The sequence below is a fragment of the Phyllobates terribilis genome, unplaced genomic scaffold (genome assembly GCF_046119375.1).
Source record: "Phyllobates terribilis strain yellow unplaced genomic scaffold, ASM4611937v1 Scaffold_3__8_contigs__length_932513732, whole genome shotgun sequence".
NCBI lineage: Eukaryota > Metazoa > Chordata > Amphibia > Anura > Dendrobatidae > Phyllobates > Phyllobates terribilis.
Window position 1 is genome coordinate 892,034,819 of NW_027362763.1, and position 21,715 is coordinate 892,056,533.

The 21,715-nt window shown below is 45.2% G+C and overlaps 1 protein-coding gene across 18 annotated transcripts in view; it reads right to left on the reverse strand.

Annotated features, from left to right (window-relative positions):
• The window catches only part of SYNE1 (spectrin repeat containing nuclear envelope protein 1), a 613,834-nt gene that overhangs the window by 160,611 nt on the left and 431,508 nt on the right, over positions 1 to 21,715 (reverse strand). For all 18 annotated transcript variants that reach the window (XM_073672712.1, XM_073672713.1, XM_073672718.1 and 15 more), the window contains 8 exons: positions 21,256 to 21,593; positions 20,311 to 20,455; positions 19,559 to 19,777; positions 19,130 to 19,392; positions 17,548 to 17,713; positions 8,960 to 9,115; positions 6,820 to 6,972; positions 385 to 567 (listed from right to left, as the gene is read on the reverse strand). In XM_073672712.1, the coding sequence (XP_073528813.1) occupies positions 385 to 567; positions 6,820 to 6,972; positions 8,960 to 9,115; positions 17,548 to 17,713; positions 19,130 to 19,392; positions 19,559 to 19,777; positions 20,311 to 20,455; positions 21,256 to 21,593 (1,623 nt within the window). The remainder of the gene's footprint in view (positions 1 to 384; positions 568 to 6,819; positions 6,973 to 8,959; positions 9,116 to 17,547; positions 17,714 to 19,129; positions 19,393 to 19,558; positions 19,778 to 20,310; positions 20,456 to 21,255; positions 21,594 to 21,715) is intronic.

Sequence of the window (21,715 nt, forward strand, 5' to 3'; positions counted from 1 at the left end):
TCCCCTCTTCCCTTCGTGTTGCACTTAGTCTTTCCCACACCTTGCGTGACATTTACATGCCATGAAATATTCAATGAAATGGTCGTCCATGTAATGCATTGAGCATCTCTGTTCAGGATCAGTGGGCAACAACAGGGGTGGTTGTAAAGAGATGTAATGAATTATAATATTTTAAAAACAGATTTTTACATGCTCTGTGGCCACTTTTGGACATAGCAAATTAGACACTGAAAATCCACAATATTTTAAAGTGCAAGAAATGTAAATGTAGAGCTCAAAACTCTATACATACGTCGAGGAAAAATCCATATGAATTCTATGGCAGCATCATCTTTAGAAAGATCTGCTGCAAAATGTACAAGAATTTCATTGAGCATGGCATACCTGCTTGACTTTGCCTGCTCTGTGTTCCGCCTGTTTGCTGGCTTGCTGCTGTAGCTCTAGAAGTTTCCCTATCTTATCCACCAGTTGCTTTCCCAATGTGTGATTCTGTTCAGCAAAGTCTTGCACACCAGCATCCAGCTCCACCAACTTTATGTTGCACTTGTCTAGCTCCTCACATAAGATCTGTATGGAAGACAATATGTTGTCACTGATATTGAAAATACATTATCTTAAAAAATAGCATTGTAAGCAAAAGTCAGAAAGAACCAAGAAAGTGTACATCTATTTGATCTCATCAAAGTTATTACCTTATTCCACAGATCTAGAACTCTACTGGAGAAGGAAGGAAATGTACAAGGCAATCTCAGTCTGAATGGATTCTTACATGACGTTACCTAAAAAATCAGCCCAGAGCAGGGGACGGCATCATCTTAAGAGATCAAGCGGATCCCACTGGAATACTTATTTGGCTGAATTCACATGTCTGTTTTATTTCTCATACACATAAAACAGATTTAATAAGTAAGCTGTTCTTTTTTCCATTGACCCATTCACTTAAATGGGTGAGTTTGGTCGGCAAAATGGATCAGAGTAGGACATATCTCCACTTTTTTAATGTGGACTATTGCCCAGTAGATGAGCGGACCCATGGAAGTTGGGGTGCGGACCCAAATCACATAGAAATCAATGGGGACCCGAACTTTGGAGCTGGAAAATCTCTCTTTCCTTCTTTTTCCCTCTTTTTCTCTCTCTTTCCCTTTCTGTCTCTCTTTCTCTCCCTCTCTCTTTCTCTCACTTTCCCTCTCTTTCATTCTCTCTTTCCTTTTCACTCCCTCTCTTTCTCTCCCTCTCTCTTTCGCTCACTCTCCCTCTCTTTCTCTTTCCCTTTCTCTCTCACTTTCCTTTTCTCTGTCTCTCTCTTTTCCTTTCTCTCTCTCTCTCTCTTTCTCTCACTCTCTTTCTTCCTCTCAAATTCAAATAGGCTTTATGTGCAGGACCAAGATACAATTAGTGTTGCCAAAGCTAGAAAAAATATGTGTAACATGGGGAGGGAATTGGGGTTATGGGGATGGGATGTTGTGGGGTACAACTGGGCAGTTATGGTCCATTCGGGGGTCTTACATTCCTCTCTTTCTCTCTCCATATTTCCCTTTCTCTCTCTCTTTCTCCCTCTCTTTCTCTTTCTATCTCTCTCACTCTTTCCCTCTCTCTCTTTCTTCCTCTCAAATTGAAATAGGCTTTATTGGCAGGACCAAAATACAATTAGTGTTGCCAAAGCAAGAAAAAATAAGTGTAACAGGGGAGAGGATAGGGGATTGGGGTTATGGGGATGGGGTGTCGGGGGGTACAATTTGGACAGTTATAGTCTATTTGGGGGTCTTACGTTCCTCTCTTTCTCTCTCTCTCCCTTTCCCTCTCCATCTTTCCCATTCTCTCTCTCTCTTTCCCTTTCTCTTTCTCTCTCTTTTTTCCTCTCAAATTTAAATAGGCTTTATTGGCAGGACCAAAATACAATTAATGTTGCCAAAGCAAGAAAAAATAAATGTGACAGGGGAGGGGATTGGAGTTATTGGGATGGGATGTTGGGGGGTACAATTTGGGCAGTTATAGTCCATTCGGGGGTCTTATGTTAGTCTCGGTCTCTCTCCCTTTTTCTCTCTTTCCCTTTCTTTCTCTCGCTTTCCCTGTCTCTCTTTCTCTCTCTCTTTCCCCTTTCTTTCTGTCCCCCAAACTTCCGAAGTGTAAAACAGACTTCCAGGAGAAGTCAGTGTTCGGAGTACAGCACCGAACACTAGGTGTCTGATACGAACCCCAAACTTTACAGTTCGGGTTTGCTCATCTCTACTGTTTGGCCAAAAAAACCCTGACATGTGAATAGTCCCATAGACCATAATGCATTTGTGTACTGTTAGTGGAAAAACAGACATGTGAAAAATATGCAAATTGCTCTCCTCTGAAATGAATAAACTACCAATGACACCAATATGACTCGGCCTAGAATAAGTTGTAGGTTATAGTCACATGCAGCATTTTTTCAGCAGAAAAGAAGCTGCCTTTAAGGCTATGTGCGCACATTGAGTATTTGGTTGCAAAAATTTCTGCAAGGTTTCTGCATCTCTGGGCAGCAAAAGAGCTGTGGAAATAACGTGTTTTTGCCGCAATTTGATGCGTGTTTTGGTGCGTTTTGCATGCGTTTTTTTCATGTGTTTTTTATGCGTTTTTGTATAGCAATGAATGCTTTTTGGAGCTAAATAAAGATATTTGAAAAAAGAAACATGGGACATCGCTTTAATCCTTGGACTAGCGTCGGACCAGGGGTGAGTATTTGGGTTAATTTACATGATTAAAGAATGTGTCTGTTTTACTTCAAATAAAGTGTTTTATTCTTTGTGTGTGTTTATTTAACTCTTTGCTTACAGGTTTAGTAATGAGGGTGTCTGTTTGGCACCTCTTCATCACTAAACCAAGGGCCTGGTGTCAGCAACACCTAATCCCATAAACCCTAATCCCATTAGCCCTAATCCCATTCAAATAAGAAGTGTTATTTCTGGGGCAGCTGAGGGCTGCTATTTTTAGCCTAGGAAGGGGCCATTATGGCAACATGTTTCCTTGCTATTAATAACAGCTCACAGCTGTTGGGTTAGCTGCTACGTCCCCACGATCAGCAACCAGCAGCGCTTTGGACGCAGTGTGTTTTTGTTGCGTCCAAAATGCTGAGTTCTAATGCCGCACTTGTTTTGTCAGCACATGCAGATTCACTGCATGTAATGACATTTCAATCGGTCAAAATCTGAAGCGCTACAGAAATTGACATGGTGCGGGTGAGTTTACGCAGCTTCAAAAATAGGTATAGTGGGCATGGGATTTCTTATAAATGAAAGAAAATGAAGAATTAAATAAAAAAAATGGCGTGGGCTCCCACGTCATTTTCATAAAAAGCAGAGGGAAAGCAGACCGCTGGGGGCTATTACTAGCCGGGGATGGGGCCATTAGCCAAAGATGTTCCCTGGCTATTAATAACAGATCACAGCTGTTTGCTTAGCGTTAACCAGCAAAGGCTAAACAGACAGCTGTGAGCTGATATTAATAGCCAGGGAAGGGGCCATGGATCCTAGTCCCCTCCAAGGCTGATAACACCAGCCTTCAGCGGCCCCAGGAATGGCGCATCCATAAGATGCCCCAATTTTGGCACTTAGCCTCGCTCTTCCCATTTGCCCTGGTGCAGTGGCAAGTGGGATAATAGGGTTGGGGTTCATGTCAGCCTTGTATTGGCAGCTGACATGAGGCCCTGGTTAGTAATGGAGAGGCGTCAATAAGAAGCCCCCATTACTAACCCCATAGTCAAGGTTTTGAAATAAACACATAGCCTGAAAAAAATCCTTTATTTGAAAAAAAAGACCACACGATTTTAATAATTTATTTAAAAATAAAAAACACCGCATAAGCACCTAACGCCTAATCCGCTGAAGCCATTGTCCTCTGTAAAAAAAACAGATAATAATAAACAACAAAAATACTCACCTAATGCCTAATCCGCTGAAGCCATTATCACCTGTAAAAAAACAAAAATAAAAAACAACCATATCCCTCACCTGTCTGCCGTGATGACATAATCCACAGTGTCCCACAAAGATCTGGGTCACTTCTGGTGCAGTCACACCAGCAATCACTGATGTGACTGCTATAGAGGACAGCACTCTATACACTGATCATCAGCTATTACGGCGGATAGGTGAGTATAACATATTTTTATTTTAACATTCACCTATTTTAACTTCTTTTTTTCACTGCGAGAACGGAAGCCGGCTGATGACAGCTCCCATCAGCCGCGCCTGCTCTCGCAATTGTCAGCAGCAGCAGCCTTAGGCTGATGGGAGGAGTAGTCTCTCATTAGCCAACGCCTGTCATCTGCAGTCAATTCTTTGTGCGTTTTTGACCCATTGACTTCAATTGATTCAGTCAAATACGCAGCAAAAATCCGCAGCAAATATTTTTATACCTGCGTTTTTGTGGCAGATTTCACTGACTCAATTGAAGTCCATGGGTGAAAAACGCAGCAAAACGCACAAAGAATTGACATGCTGCAGAGTTAAACGCAATGACAATCCTGACAGGAAAATTCCTGATCATGTGCACAGCACTTCAGGATTGTCATTGCATTAGCTGGCACATGGATTACCTAGCGTTTTTGGCCCATTTCCACACGGAAAAAATGCAGAGAAAAAGCACCAAAAATGCATCGTGTGCACACAGCCTAACAGTACCAGCAAAAGCTATGAGATTTCAGAAACCGTATACACACACTGTTTGATTTCAGAACTGCTGCTTTTTGAAATCTGCAGCATGTCAATTCTTTTAGCGTTTTTGCAGTGTTTTTTCATCCATAGTAAGCAATGTAAAAGTGCAAAACGCAGCAAAAATGCAGCAAACAGGCTGTGCTGTGTTTTTGCAGTATTATTTGTGAATAAATCTAACTTTATTAAAAATGCACTGTGAGTTTTTACTAAAAAGAGCAGTTTTTGGCTGCAGAAAAAATGCTGCATGTAAACAGAGTCTTACATTCACCACTCTAAGATATAACATTTTTGTAGCATTGTTGGCATCAATAGTTTTCTAATCAGATTTTCCAGCAACGAAAATCTTGGCATTGAGATAAAGTGAATCGCCCATTTAAAGGGGTTGTCTCAAGTTCATAAATGGCTAAAATTGCAAAGTACTGGTAAAAACAAGCAACCTTGCAATTTACCCCTTAATAAAAATCCTCTTTGTTCACAAGAATGGAGGGATTTTTAATTTTATAGTTTACTGCTCATTGCCCACCCTTCAGTCCCATCCTGACCAATTACCTGGGCATGAGCTGCCCCTATGCTCTACAGGCTGCGCTGCAACTGGCTGGATGCCTAGATCTAGCCGGATCCCTAGATCTGTCCGGCTTCAGCCTCCTTGCACTTCTCCTACGCTTCAGAAGCAAAGCTGCCTCTACTAGATGTCTGAGAGGGAGCAAAGGTTGGACAACTGCCGTGACCATTCTGCTGGTACAAGCTGTCAATCTTCATGAGCGCACCGCCCCCAGCAGAGCAGGAAGCCAGGGGCCAAGAGCAGTGTGCTCCTGAAGATACAACATGAGAAGACCCCTTTAAGTCCACTCAAAATGTAAAAATGTCCATAAAGCAGGTAATCAGACATGAAGCTGCACATACATATTGTGTACATGGGTGACTAGCAACTGTCCCATGACAGCAGACATTGGAGGAAAAGTGTTTCAGCTCTTAGGATTTTAACATGCCAAAAGTGTTGTCCTGCAGGGAGATCCACCAGAGTCTGATGTCTCTGATCAGGACTTGTCTCCCTTCTCCCCCATTAAACAATAATATTAAGAAATCATGAGGGGGTCCATCTTCTACGACAACTTTGATAAGACGTACAAATATACTCGGTGGTGTCCGAATTAAGTATTTATTTATAAACACCTTGTCTGATCTCTCCAGGACCTGAGATGATTCTCCTCCTCTCTATACCTATCGGGACTGTTAGGCTATGTGCCCACGTAGCGTTTTTGTAGTGTTTTTGCGGCGTTTTTACGGCCGCGAAAACGCTTGTAAAACAGTCTGCCATGCAAAGCAATGTGAATTCGGATGTGCTGTGCACATAATGCTTTAATTTGCGCGCCGAATTCGCATTGCTTTGCAAAACGCAGCATGACCATTTCTACCGCGATTACGCTGCAGCGTAATCGCAGTGTGTGTGGTAGCCGGGATGAGGAGGAGACTATAACTCCTCTTCATCCCGGCTACCACGCGGTGAAAAAAAGAAATAAAAAAGTTAAAAATAAACAAAACCTGTATATTCACCTCTCCGGCGGCCCCCGGTCTGCTCCCGGCGGCGTCCTCTCTCCTCAGCGTCCCGCAGTGTACTGTCAGGACCTGCGGTGACGTCAATTAGTCACCTGATGGTCACTCGACCGCTGACGTCGGCGGTCAGGTGATGGTCGTGTGACCATCAGCTGACTAAATGATGTCACCACAGGTCCTGACAGTACACTGCGGGACGCTGAAGAGCGAAGACGCGGCCGGAAGCAGACCGGGGGCCGCCGGAGAGGTGAATATACAGGTTTTGTTTATTTTTAATGTTTTAATTCTTTTTTTATTTACTATAGATGCTGCATTTAAAGCATCAGTTGTTCACACATTATAAATCCATGCCGGTTGCATGGATTTATATTGTGTGATCAACTTGTCAAGCACTTTTCCAAGTGATGCTCAAAATCGCTCGGAAAAGTGCTTGAAAAAACGCATGTAAAATCGCTGAAAAAACGCTTCTCTCTGGCAAAAAAAACACATGTAAATCTGCATGTGTTTTTTTCTGCCAGAGAGAGGCAAAAAGGCTCTGCATCAAATCTGCTACGTGGGCACATAGCCTTAATCCACACAGTACCTGGTGATCTTTCCTAGCTTCAGTCACGTCCATTGCTTTCTCCGTTAGTTTTTCCAGAATTGAATTCAGCTCTTCCTCCGTTTCCGTGATTTGCTTATTCAGCTCCTGATAAACTGCTTGATTTTGCTGGGCTTCTTTTTGCTTCATTTGTATCTATATCAGATAAACATAAAAAGCCTATCAGGGCTCTGATTCATCCAGTACGTACAAACAATTAATACACAATGAATTTAGACTAAAAGTAGTCATTAGTGTATTTCTAGTAAAGGAAATAAAAAAGTCCATACGAGGCAAAGTTATTCAACACCACTACAATTCCATAGAAACAATTAAAAAATAATATTTTTGCCAAATTAATCTTTTTTTACTCAAATTTCTGATTACGTAAGCTTTGTGCAATTGGTAGTGACGCATGCAACAGTTTTATTTTGCAGCATCTAATATTACCACTTGCTGACAGCAGAGGGCGCACTATGAAATAGTAGCCAGACAGCAGATTTCTGTGCACATTGCAAACCCTCTTAGGTCACGTGACCATGTAGTCTCCATCCGAGAACATCAGTCCAATTATGCTAATCACACTTTGGTCAGACTCAGTGTGATCAGAGTGTGATCAATGTGATCCGAATTTCTCGGTGAGAATTTAAAAAAAAATAAGTTTCTCCATCTTCTCCATTCAATGAAAATCGGACTTCACTCGGATGTCATCCGAGTACGGTCCAATGTTTTCCCCAGACCCATAAACATGAATGGCTGAGTGCCATCCGATTATTGGATGCAAATCGTACAAGCTGCAATTTTTTCGGACGGGGAATAAAAAAAAAACGGACATGTGCACAGCCCCAAAGAATAACATGGGGATGAGTGCTAACAGTCAAAACAATGGATAGCACTTGTCCAATTTTTCCAGAAGTGTGCATGAGCCTTAAGGTCTCTCTTTTTTCACGTACGAGAAAAACGGATAGTGTTTCATCAGTGATTTTCATCTGAGTTTGGTCAGTGTCAGTTTTTTTTCACTGATGGGAAACAAAAGTTTCTTCACCTTCTCCTATCTATCAGTCAGTGAAAAACAGACAGCGCACAGATGGCATCCGAGTGCTGTTAGAGTTTTTCATTGACCCATAGACTTACATTGCCGATTTTGATCCGACATTCAGTCCGAGGAAAAAATTGGGCATGTGAACTACCCCATAGACTATCATATGTATGAGTGCTATCCATAAAAAAACGAGTAAATGGACAGGAGGCCCCCCCTGAGGAAGTGTTTACGAAACGTGCGTCGGGGTTGAGGGACGCATGCATGCCCTATACAGAGCTCCTCCATTATCACAGGTAATTCATGGCTACTGGTGGATATTTATATGCAACTGATTTTTGGAGTGCTGCATCTCATTAGAGCCCTACCATGTATATTTGGTTCTGAGAAATGCTTTCAAGTCTATACCGGCAGCACTTGAACATTGCACAGATTCTATTCCATTGGTTTATTAACTTTTTTATCACACGAATTATGTGATTTTGTATATTTTTCTCTTTATGTACTAATTATTGGATTATTATATCGTGGATTTCTGGTCGAGCCCATTTATTATAATGATGAACCTTTCCAAATTAGACGTAATTTGATTGTTTGAGTATTAATTGGCAACAGGGCAGAGCTATTTGCTGTCCCTCACTACTGAGGCACTGCATATATTTTAATGTTGTTTATAAATGAATTTTTTGTATTAATAAACATTAATTTTAATGATAACAGCTGTGGTCATGGTTTGATTACCCTCCCTTATTAATAGGAGTGGGGTGTCATTTTTTGATTTGACCTTTTATAAATTTGTCAGAAAATTAAATGTATGCATGAGAGGGCAAAGATTTTGCCAGGAATTTGCACAAAATTGGATTTTAAGAATTTATATTAAAATATGCCTCCCTGCAGACCGCGTTCACTTTCCTCTTCATCTTAAAAAATGATGGATAATAAGAAAAATTGCAAACTTTAGCGTAACTCTGCCACATCTTTCCTTGGTGACTCTTTTTTGTCACTATTTGCGCCAAACACTGGGGTGAGCTTTTAGTGGACGTGCACCTATGAGTTACATATAGATAATACTCCTAAGGCCATGATATAGTGTACGTAGCTTACCTCCTCATTTATATTGGCCAGGGCTAATGCCACTTCAGCCAGCAGCAATGACAGCTCCGATGGCAGAATTGTGTACAATTCCAAATATTTATTCTGCTGCTCTTCAGACAATTTCTCCACTTTATGACGATAAGAATTCAGATCCTGATGTAGAACCTTAAAGGATAAAAGATCAATGTGTCACATGGAACAGATTACTCAACGCAGACACAGCTTTACCACACAAAGACAAGGTATAGAAGTCACCAGGCATCCACCTGTACAAGGAGACTAGCCGCACTGGGCCATCCTGCTGGAGAATAAGGGCACATTCACACATCAGTGTTTCTGATCAGAGTGGCATCTGAATTTTCTCAGTTTGTCCGTTTTTACCATCAGTTTGGTTAAAGTATTATCAGTTTTTCTAGGATGAAAAAATGATCTGATGGAAGTTTCTTAAGCTTCTCATTTCAAACAGTCCATGAAAAATGTACAGCACTTAGACGGCATCCAAGTGCTGAGCAATTTTTTTCAGAACCCATAGACTTGCGTTGGTGAGATTAATCTGGGTCATTGATAAAAATCAGTCATACACAGACATGGAAACAGCCCCACAGGCTATAAGAAGTACAAGTTCTATCTGTGGAAAACACGGACAGCGCGCGCATGAGAAAAGGAGATTTTTGTGTACTCACCGTAAAATCTCTTTCTCTTAGCCTCTAATTGGGGGACACAGGACCATGGGTGTTATGCTGCTGTCCACTAGGAGGCGACACTATGCATAATCTGAAAAAGATTAACCGTGGCTCCTCCTCTGCAGTATACACCCCTGGACGGCGTCAGCCTTCTCCAGTTTTGTGCAAAAGCATTAGGAGGAACGTAACATGGATAACATAACCATGCCTATAAGAAGGCAACTATGTACGAGCTCAAAAACAATATGAGAACTCAACATAACAACGGCCCGGAACGGGCAACAGGGTGGGAGCTGTGTCCCCCAATTAGAGGCTAAGAGAAAGAGATTTTACGGTGAGTACACAAAAATCTCCTTTACTCTGTCGCCTCATTGGGGGACACAGGACCATGGGACGTCCCAAAGCAGTCCCTGGGTGGGAAGCAATGGACAAATATTGTGTAGACGAGCCCCTACAATTGGGGTACCGCCGCCTGCAGAACACGTCTACCCAGGCTCGCGTCTGCTGAGGACTGGGTATGAACCCTGTAGTGTTTGGTATACGTGTGTAGGCTAGTCCAGGTGGCTGCCTTACACACTTGTTGTGCCGAAGCCTGGTGCCGAATGGCCCAGGAGGCCCCTACCACACGTGTAGAGTGTGCCGTAATACCTGCTGGAAGAGGAGAATTTTTGAGGCGGTAGGCCTCTTGTATGGTGGATTTGATCCACCTGGCAAGGGTAGCTTTGGAAGCTGGCAGACCCTTGCGGCCGCCTTCCAGAAGAAGGAAAAGAGAATCAGACTTCCGGAAGGGCGCAGTCCTAGACACATAGATAGGCAATGCCCTCACAAGGTCAAGCGTATGCAGAGCCTTCTCCACTCTATGAACCGGGACCGGACAGAGGGATGGCAGTGAAATTTCCTCATTGAGGTGGAAGTTGGATACAACCTTCGGAAGGAAGGATGGGACCGTACGGAGAACTACCTTGTCCTGGTAAAAAGCCAGGAAGGGCCGTCTGCAGGAGAGTGCTGTCAGCTCAGACACCCTGCGTAGCGAGGTGATTGCCACTAGGAAAACCACTTTCTGGGATAGAAGGCGGAGTGGGACTTCCCTAAGGGGTTCAAAGGGTGATTCCTGCAATGCTGTCAGCACCAAGTTGAGGTCCCACGTTTCTAGTGGTCGTCTGTAGGGGGGAACGAATCGGGAAACCCCCTGAAGAAATGTCCTTACTTGCAGCTTGTTAGCAATGCACCTCTGAAAGAGCACTGAGAGAGCTGACACCTGGCTCTTAAGGGAGGCCAGGGACAGTCTGGCCTCCAGACCCGATTGGAGAAACCCAAGTACCCTGGGGAGGGAATAAGGGAATGGGGTCTGGCCACGAGATTCGCACCAGATAAAGAAGGCTTTCCAGGTACGGTAATAAATTTTAGCAGAGGTTGGCTTCCGTGCCCTGATCATGGTTCCAATGAAGTCCGGCGAGAACCCTGACTGGGTTAGAACCCAGGTCTCAATGGCCACGCCGTCAAATTGAGGGCCCCTGAGTTCTGGTGGTAGAATGGGCCTTGTGACAGAAGATCCGGGCGGTCGGGGAGACGCCAGGGGACGTCTGCTGTGAGCTGTACGATGTCGGCGTACCATGTACGTCTGGGCGAGTCCGGTGCGATTAGGATGGTTGGAACTCCCTCTTGCTTGATCTTCCTCACCACTCTGGATATCAGGGGGAGAGGTGGAAAAATGTACAGGAGCTGGAACTGGGTCCAGTCCTGAACCAGGGCGTCCGCTCCTAGCGCCCGCGGGTCGTGTGTTCTGGCCATGAAGTTGGAGACCTTGGCATTGAAGTGGGATGCCATTAGGTCCACTTTCGGAGTCCCCCAGCGATGGCAGATCTGTCGAAAAACTTTGGGATGGAGAGACCACTCTCCCGAGTCTATTCGTTGCCGGCTGAAGAAGTCTGCTTCCCAGTTGTCCACACCCGGAATGTGGACCGCAGAGAGAACCGAACCTGTGTCTTCCGCCCAGTGGAGAATGTGTGTCACTTCTCGCATCGCCTGGGCACTGCGGGTTCCCCCTTGGTGATTCACATATGCCACAGCCGTAGCATTGTCCGACTGTACTCTGATGTGAGAGGCCGCCAGTAAGTGATGGAAGGCTCTCAATGCCAGGAGGATGGCACGAATTTCCAAGATGTTGATGGGCATGGTCGATTCCGCTGGGGACCACTTGCCCTGTGCTCTGTGGTGTAGGTGTACCGCACCGCAACCCGTCAGGCTCGCATCAGTGGTCAGAACCTTCCATTGACCCGTGAGAAAGGATTTCCCCTTTGTTAGTGAGGTTGGCTTGAGCCACCAGTGCAGGGACCTCCTGGTTGACGACGTCAGCTGGAACTCCCTGTCGAGAGAAAAAGGGTTCCTGTCCCAAGACTTGAGGATGGCTAGTTGGAGAGGCCTGAGGTGAAGCTGGGCAAATGGGACCGCTTCTATTGCCGCCACCATCCTGCCAAGGACTCTCATGGCAAACCGGAGAGATCGAGGGGGTTTGCTGAGGAGGGTGTGAACTCCTAGACGGAGAGGCAGTGCCTTGTCCTTGGGAAGGAGCACTAGACCCCTGAAGGTGTTGAATAGCATTCCCAGGAAGGTCAGAGACTGACTCGGGGTTGGTGATGACTTTTGTAGGTTGACTAACAAGCCCAGGCGACTCAGAGTGTCGATTGTGATTGAGACGCTGAGCTCGCAGTCCTTGAAGGTGGGAGCCTTGATAAGGAGATAGTCCAGGTATGGAACGACTACTATGCCTCTGGAGTGCAGGACGTCCATGGTGGCTGCCATGACTTTGGTAAACACTCTGGGAGCCGTGGCGAGTCCGAACGGGAGAGCCACGAACTGGTAGTGGTCCTGGTGGATTGCGAACCTGAGAAATCTCTGATGGGCGGGTGCAATCGGTATATGCAGGTATGCGTCTTGTATGTCTATGGAGGCGAGAAATTCTCCCTTCTCCATGGACGCAATGATGGACCGAAGGGACTCCATGCGGAAGTGACGTACCCGTACATATTTGTTGAGCTGTTTTAGGTCCAGTATGGGCCGTACGCCATCTCCTTTCTTGAGGACTATGAATAAATTGGAGTAGAACCCTCGGAAGCCCTCGGCCGCGGAGACCGGTACTATGACTCCTGCTTGAAGAAGCGAGAAGACCGCTTGGCAGAAGGCACGAGCCTTGGCTGGCAGTTTTGGGGGAACAGAAAGAAAGAGTCTGTTTGGTGGGTTGGAAGAGAACTCTATCTTGTATCCCGAAGACACTAGTTCCCTGACCTACCTGTCTTCTGTAATAGGCAGCCAGACTTGATGAAAGAGCAAAAGTCGGCCGCCTACAGGTGGGGTGTCTTCCGGAGTCCGTGAGTCATGATGAGGAGGAAATCTGAGATTTTCCTCCTTTGGACTTTGACTGGCCTGCTTTTGACTGCCAGGTCTTGTCCGACCTTTGCGTCGACCGCGAGTTGTCCCTGCGTGGGGAGCGGTTGGTATTTTGTGCTGGCCGCGAGACGGACCAGCCCGAAGAGTTCCGAAAGGATTGGAATCGAGTTTGGTTACGCTTCTTGTAAGAGCGTTTGGGTTTCAGTTGGAGGAGAGAGGTACTCTTACCCCCAGTGGCGTTGGATATCACCGTGTCCAACTGTTCACCAAAAAGTCGACCACTGAGGTACGGGAGGTGTGTGAGGGACTTCTTTGAGGCTGCGTCTGCTTTCCATTCCCGCAGCCAGAGGATACGCCGAATCGTGATGGCGTTTGATGCCATCCCCGCTGCACCCCTTGCAGAATCCAGAGCTGCATGAAGCATGTAATCTGCTACAACTGCTATTTGAACCGCTTGGTCCGACAGCTCAGGAGTAGATACTTGGAGGTCAGCTTGTAAATTTTTGTCCCAAGCCAGGATGGCCTTGGCAGCCCAAACTGAAGTGAACGTGGGAGCCAGGGAGGCCCCTGCGGCCTCGAAAATTGAACGAGCCATGCGTTTCACCTGCTGGTCTGCTACGTCCCTGAGGGTTGAGCTATCTGGCAGTGAAAGGAGTGACTGTGCTGCTAGCCTAGAGACTGGGGGATCCACTTTGGGTGGATCTGTCCATTCCTTGGTGACCTCCTGTGGGAAGGGGTACGCGCCTCCAGATATTTGCGATTGGTAAACTTCTTCTCAGGCTGTGAGAACTGCTTTTTAAGGATCGACTTAAACTCTGGGTGGTCAAAGAAGACCTTAGGCGGCTTAAGAACTCCTTCAAAGGAAATCTTGTGTTGTGGTGCCTCCGGGGGCGGATCAGAAATGTCCAGCACCCGATGGATGGACGAAATTACGTCCTCAACTAGCGCTGTATTGCTAGGGGGAATTGAGATCAGGGACCCTTCAGTTTCCTTGTCTGAGTCGGAATCACAGATGCCTTCCGAAACCTGTGTATCGCTAAGGAGTCTCCTGCTGGGTGAACCGGGGTGGAGGCTGGTCGGGGATCGCTGCGGAGAACTGCATTGTCTGTCCCTGGTAGGGGACGGTCTAGATGACCTGGAACTATGGTGTCTCTCCCTAGAAGGGGATGACCGTGTGCTATGGGATGACGCAGATGAACGTGACCTGTGGGTCCGCTTGCGTCCTGACCTAGACGTGGACGTGCCCGGGTCGTCATGTCCCTGAGTCGAGCTTTCCCTTTGCTGGGTAGCGTTCATAGCCGAGGCATGACTCTGCAGAGCCTGAAGCAATGTGGAGGTTAGGTTATCTATAGACTGCATCATAGATTGCGACATCTGAGTGACCCATTCCGGCGTGGCATTAGACAACGAAGCATTGGCAGGGGCTTCTTGGGGCTCTGGCACAGTAGTCTGGATGCAGTCCTGGCAGTGCGGGTACGTGCTGCCACTGGGGAGAGTATTGCTGCAGGCTGTACAGAGTGCATAATAGCAGTCCTGCCTGGTTCTCTTGGACCTTGAGCCCGGCATAGTGCACTGAGGTGGCTATGCAGAGAGCCCTGGACTCACAGCCGAGGAAGAACTCCAGCTGTGATCTTATCCCACCAGTGTGCCCCTAGGTCCAGCGCCGAAGATCCACAGTCCTGTGCCCCCCGGAGACTGGCTGGTCTTCCCTTTTTCTGCAGCAGATAATGGCCGCCGGAGTAAAGTTAAGAAAGAAGGGGGGCAGAGAGCTGAAAAGGGCGGCAGAACTGTGTGAAATCGCGCCCTTTCAGTCTCGATCTGCCCCCTCTATGACACTGTAGAGTGTCATATTTGTCATCCGGCGGCCGGGCCGGGGAGAGGAGGTGGCGGCTTCGGCTAGGCCGAAGCCACGGCCTAAATTAGATGCCTGATGCCCAAAGGGACTCCAGGCCGGCGCGGAAGTCCGGGAGGGGGCTGGATCTGAACCGGACCACCCCAGATTTAAAGGCAGGATAGCGGTGGGGTATAAGCGGAAGGGGGGACCTGTGAAGAGGCACATAGAGCTGGTGCTGCCGCAGTAACAGGGCGCAGGGAGGCCTGTGCCTCTGTTGTGTCATGCCTGCCTGCACTCCCCCCGGCCCCGACAGGAGCCCGCAGCAGGGCTGGGGTCCCTGGATTCAGCCATAGTGTGCTGCCTGTACAGGCCCTACCTGAGGCGTTTCAACCTAATACCCCCAGGGGGGGATTAGGGAGGTGCTGCTGTCACCATCAGGGGGCTCTATCCTCGCCTCGACCTCAACCCAGAAACCAAAAGGAATTGGGGAAGGAGGGGGGTCTCAACTTCGAACCAGCACCCGAGGGGCTGGGGAAGGAGCGACATGGGGAATAGCCATCTCGACTTCAACCATGCACCCTGTAATAAGGGGCCGAGGAAGGAGCCATGCCGGGAGTCTCGCAGTAGACCCACTTTTCTTCATCTGTAATCCCGTCAGTGAAAACGGAGTAAAAGTTTTAGGTGTGCCTCCTATGCGACACTAAGCAAAAACTGGAGAAGGCTGATGCCGTCCAGGGGTGTATACTGCAGAGGAGGAGCCACGATTAATCTTTTTCAGATTATGCATAGTGTCGCCTCCTAGTGGACAGCAGCATAACACCCATGGTCCTGTGTCCCCCAATGAGGCGACAGAGTAAAACTGACGTCTGGATGAGGTGTAATGGCGGATACGTCTGACAGCTACTATAACAGGAGGCGGTCAGAGGTGAAGCAACCAACACATCTGACCTAATAAAAGATCGTCAGCACAAACTACAGCATGGCGCTGCAGAATAATTAAAAAGAAATGTAACTTTCATTTTTTGTTAATAATTTTGTCTGTAATAGAAAGTTATAAAACTTTGCAAATCATTTTATTTGGGAAATTATCTTAGTTTCTGGAAAAAAAATTGTGTAAAAGTGGCTTTCAAACGAAAGAGCCTTTTCTTCAGTCTATTCTGACTTCAGGTGCAATGATATCAGAACATACTCACTAGGAGTACAGATGATGGCAGTGAAAGGGTCAGCATTAGTGATGAGGGGTTATCTGAGCACGCTCGGGTGCTAGCGGAGTATCTTCGGCATGCTCGCAAAATAGGTTTGCGTCCTGCAGCTGCAGGTCTCGGGGCTGTTAGACAGCTACAACACACGTGGGGATTGCCTGTTTGTCAGACAATCCCTGCATGTACTGTATTGCGATTGTCAAACAGCCTTGAGACCTGCAGCTGCAGGACGCAAACCTATTTTGCGAGCACGCCGAAGATACTCCGCTAGTACCCGAGCGTGCTCAGATAACCCCTTATTCGGGCATGTTGGTGCATCACTAGTCAGCACCTGTCTCCTCTTCTGAGTGATGTGCTTATCAGAACAATCACCCGTGGCAGCTTATCTATAGAATTAGTGAGACACAGGTGTTGACCCTTTCACTGCCATCATCTGTACAGTGGCTCAGTGGTTAGCACTGTTGCTTTGCAGCACTGAGGTTCTGGATCACATCCCACCAAGGACAACATCTGCAAGAATTTTGTATGTTCTCCCTGTGTTTGCGTGGACTTTTTTCCTCCCACTCTTTAAAGACATACTGGTAGGGAATTCAGATTGTGAGCCCCAATGGGGACAGTTATAACAATGTCTGTGAAGCGCTGTGGTATATGATGGCGCTATATAGGCAAGCATAATAAATACTCCAAATGAGTATGTTCTGATATCAATGCAGCTAAAGGCAGTCAAGTAGACTAGGGAAAAGAAGGGGTTTGGAAGCCTCTTAAATGCAACTCATTTCCAGGAGTGAAAACAAATTCTCTAATAAAGTGATTTGTGACATTTTATAAATTTACAGACTGGACAAAATTACTAAAAAAAAAGTGAAAGTTCAGTTATTCTTTAAATCAAGTTTAGGGACTAGGAAGAGTAAGATCCCTCAGCAGGCCGATGCCGACACCACCTTTCTGATCACAGGTTCCCTGTACCAATCCTCTGTACTCCAGACGGGCCACACATTCTCAGTTATAAATTGCCTCTGTGTGGCTGATTTGTGTCAGTGATTATTTTAGACAGCTGGATGGTTGCTGGTATACAGTATACCTACCTGACATGTGTTTATTATTAAGCAACTGTAGGTGTCTCAATTTTAAAGGATCAGCTGCTGAATGGTGCCTCATTTAATAATGGCTGGTAAAAGACAGAGTGGCAATGGCCTGGGTTATATTAAATGAAACACCCGTGCCACATCATCTGCCAGTAAGGAGGTGGGAGGATGTAGGGCAAGAAGCAGCAGCGCTGTGGGCACCTGTACTAGCCAGTAGTAGCAGAAGCAGGACACTATCAATTTAATTCAATTACTTTTGATTTGTGCCAAATCCAAAACAAATTTTAGGAAATTCCCTCATCTCTAATTATAAGTTATGACAAGTGGTGAATTTAAAATATGAGACCAGAGTAACAAAGAGCAGGGTAAGAGAATTAAGTAATGTCTTCTTTCCACAATATTATACCTGGAATTCTTCCACTTGCATATCTGCTTCTGATGCAGAATTCAGTAACGTTTCTTTAGTGTCTCTGATCCAGTCTTTGACAATATTAAGCTCCTTTTCCACATCCTCTCGTTCCCTCAGTTCCTGCTCTACAAGTTTTTTGCTTTTCTTGACTTTCTGTTGCATGCTGTCATATAGAAGAATACATAGAAATGATTAATGGAATTTTCACACACACAAGTGTATGTATATATTCAGTATACAGAGACATAAACATAACATTAGCATATTATCAGCTGTCAAATGGACTGTATGGGTATTATAAGAGTTGTCAACTTTGTTTAGGCTTCAACAGTAAAAAAATTGGATTTCACCGATGGCAACTATGAGGGAAATTGAAGGGACAAGGGGTAGACAAGGAGAACTATTTCTTTAGTGAGTACTCCGGAAAAGGGTACAAAATGTCTTGTAGCTTAGTGAAAGGCCTGTCAGGGAAATCCATTTCTTGGTGGGTTTCTTCCTCAAATTCTGAATGTGAGGGGAAACAATTTGTGGTTCTTTGAAGGTGCAAAAAGGAAGCTTCTTCTTTGGAGGAAGAGGAGTCAGTGACATTGTCACTGAGTCTTAGTCTGTGACGCTTATAGACAGCCCTTATAAGACTAGCGACGACAGAGAACCACTTGGAGGACTGATCCAAGTCAGAATCCGATTGAGGTATTTCTCCCTCATAGAGGTCTTTTTCTATAAACGAGATGTCTGAGAGCTACGGCCCATTGCGAGTTGAGGCTAAAGTGGCAAGGGATGTTGATGGTTGACTGGAACAGTCAGATCATAGCCACTTTCGGAGTCTGCCATGAGACCCTCCTACAGTGGTGGCTTTTTCAACATCAAAGGGACCTTATAGGACCTTTAGGGTCAAGAAACCCAGCATGTCTTCGATGCATCTTGACGCCTTAGAGGCATCTGATATCGCTAACGGAATTGAGTGTGCCCACTGGGGTCTAAGTGCTGGAGACAGCATGAGAGGATTCGCTAACAGACCGCCAAGGACCCAAACAGTTAGTGCACCGGGGTGGGATAGGAGATAAATTTCCAATTGCTGGATGTCCGACTGCTGGGACCTCCACCGAACTCAGGAAATGGCGCTATGAAGAACCCTGCTTGAATGGAGCGGTGGTCGATCATGCTCACAGCCGCTGTATTCATTCTACAGTGCTTGGCTATTTTCAGCACTCCCTTTAAGAATAAATGGAGTAGAGGCGTGCATAATCAACCACCACTACCGTCAGACTTCCAGCTCTTGAAATCGGTTGGGGTTCCAGTGGTAGGACCCCTAGTGATAGGGAAGTTGTCCCCGCTCATAATAAGAGGGGATAACTTCCAAACTTGAGATTACCCATTTAATTTATTTAACAAAACCTGAGCATATCCCTGAAACAGTAGGCCAAAATAATTACTAAGAGACCTTAGTTTTGGAACGCATATCTTTTCTTAATTAGTGGATAGATACAGTGGTTGGATATATTGTATGAATAGGCTACTTAGATCACTGTTATTTACTAACACCACATATACTATTAGCATAGTTTCCATGAAAGCTTACTTGGAACATCTATCAAGCATGGCTTTCATTTCTTGGATGACTGGCAAATCTTCAGCAGCAGCTGATTCAGGCTGCAAATCTCGAAGCCCATTCATAGCATGCTGCCTCAAGCGATTAACTGCAGAATACGCCTGCTCTAGATCTCGAGAGATCATCTCATGGCTTTCCAGTAGCTCAACCAGTTCAGCCTTTGACGCCTTTTCAGTAAAGCTGTCTGGGAGACGTTCCTGTAGATGATCAATTGCTAAAGTAGATTCCTGAATCTGGGAGCAGAAATGACATTAGGTGTAAATTAATAAGTCATTACAAAGAAATATACTTTTGTGTATTACACAGGCAGATAATTGATAGTATTCATTTGCATAGTTTTCATTGACAGTAACCCATACAAGAGGTCTATATATGTATGCTTGACCTCAGATTTGCTACCTTATAACTCAGCTGCTTCCATTCCTGCACAGATTCGTCCAGTAGCTTCTCCTGTTCGCGAGCTGTACTGCGAAGCCGGGTCCACCTCTGCCACACTGTAGACATCGACTTACTTATCGTTGCTTTGCTGGCGTTATTTCCCAGCTTTTCCATTGCTGATGCCTTTTCCTCAAGTCCTGTGATTTTCTCATGAAAAGAATTGACCAAGGTCACCAAAGTCTATAAAACAAAAAAATTATATATTGTCGGACTTGGGTTTAATTCAAACAATATCAAAAAAATACTAAAATGCAGACAAAATTAGAGTTGGCACAAATCAAATAGCAGGACCTGGTCCATCGGCCAGGTCAGTAACCTGTGGCCATCGGACGGGAACCCTGACAAGCGCCTTTTATGTGGCGACATCTCCGGTTCCTCTTTGGAATAACCGGCTTAAAGAGACATCATAGTTGCGGCTTGATGCACATGTGATGTTGCGGCTTGATACACATGTGATGTTGCGCCCAGCTGGCTAATCAAAGCAAGAATCAGGGATGCCGGGAGATAAGAGGCAGTTCTCAGAGCTCCCGTCCGGCAGCCACTAATTTACTAACCTGGTCGCTGAACCAGAGCCCTGTGTCTCAATTTGCACCAACTCTATTATAGACCTTTTGAAGACAACAATCATACAGTAAAGCACTGTATGACATGTTCTGAATCCTGAATAAAGCAATCAGTAATTGGTATGTATTCTTAGTCATTGCATTGCTTACCTTATGAGCTACAAGTTTCTCTTCAGCTTTATGATATGACATATCCTTAGTGAGGGAAAACTTGAATAATCTTTTTTCAGCTTCATTCAAGGAGATTACGACTTGGTTTCTTTCCTCTTGGTATAAATGCCACTGAACCGTACATCTGGTAGTGATGAAAATCAGATAGTGATTATCACACACAGGTTTTTTCTACAAACCACTAAGAGGTTTTCTGCAAATTCAAAATATCTACCAACCTAAACCACTTTGCAAGAAAAAGTTCAGGTCAGCACATTGCTTAAAGATGTGTTGAAGAGTCAAGAGTTAGGCTCAATTTCACTTTTGACATATACAAAGCTTCCATGCAGAATTAATAAACCTAAGTCTGTCTTGCAATAGAAATACATTGCATTACCTATAGGGTCATCCACATGTACCAGAAATGGTAGTTTCTGTGCAAGCAAAAAATGCAGCAGATTATAGTCCAAGAGATTTGAATATGAGTTTAACTATTTTTTTCCACCTACAGTTACAGGGGTTGTCCAGGTTGAGATGAAAAGTCTGCAGTTACTCTGTGATTGAAGACTGTAGATTCGATGCAGTATGCAATGTGCACACTATCACTGTATTCCCTGTTTCCCTGTGCAGGTAGGCAGTCACATGCTGCATGTATGCAATTTGCATGCTTGCAGTCACATGCAGACTAAACTATTCAGCTTCTATCAATTGCAGACTTTTCATTTCAGACCAGACAAACCCTTTAAAAAAAAAACTGTGTGCAAATTGACCTGCCGATCTGCTATTTTTTTTTTATAATCCACAGTGCCTAAACTAAAACAAATCCTCAAACTACGGTGTGGATTTGTCACTGCAGATTTCCCAGCAGTCTATGTTGGATTTACTATGGAAATTATCAGCAGCATAGCCATTCCCTATAATGGAAATATCATAATATAGTCACACCTCCTCAGCAGTTCTAGTTGAGTTTGAGCTTGCTCCTTGGTCTCTTTCCCTCCTTTCTTTGTGGAGGCCAAAGCCTGGCTGAGCTGATCCATCCCAGACTTCTTAACACATCCTTCAAGCTCAGAAATTAAAATGCGGAGTTCATCAAGAAGTCCATTAAATTTATTTTCAGAGCTAAAAAAATCAGTATAGTCTTGAAGAGTGTCTTCAGCTGTCTCGATGTCCACGCCATTTGCAGTCTGTTGCAGCATTTGATGAGCTTCTTGTAGCCAGTTAGAAGCAGACTGTAAGGCTTGATGGTATCTCTGACTGGTGATGTACATTTTATCAAGAGTAGTCTAAAAGAAACAGAGGATATGAGTAACAATGATTAGATTATACAGTACATACAGATATCTGTTTACAATCAGAAGTTTGTATACTTGGTTTGTTCCTATAAGATAAAGTCTATGGGGCTCTT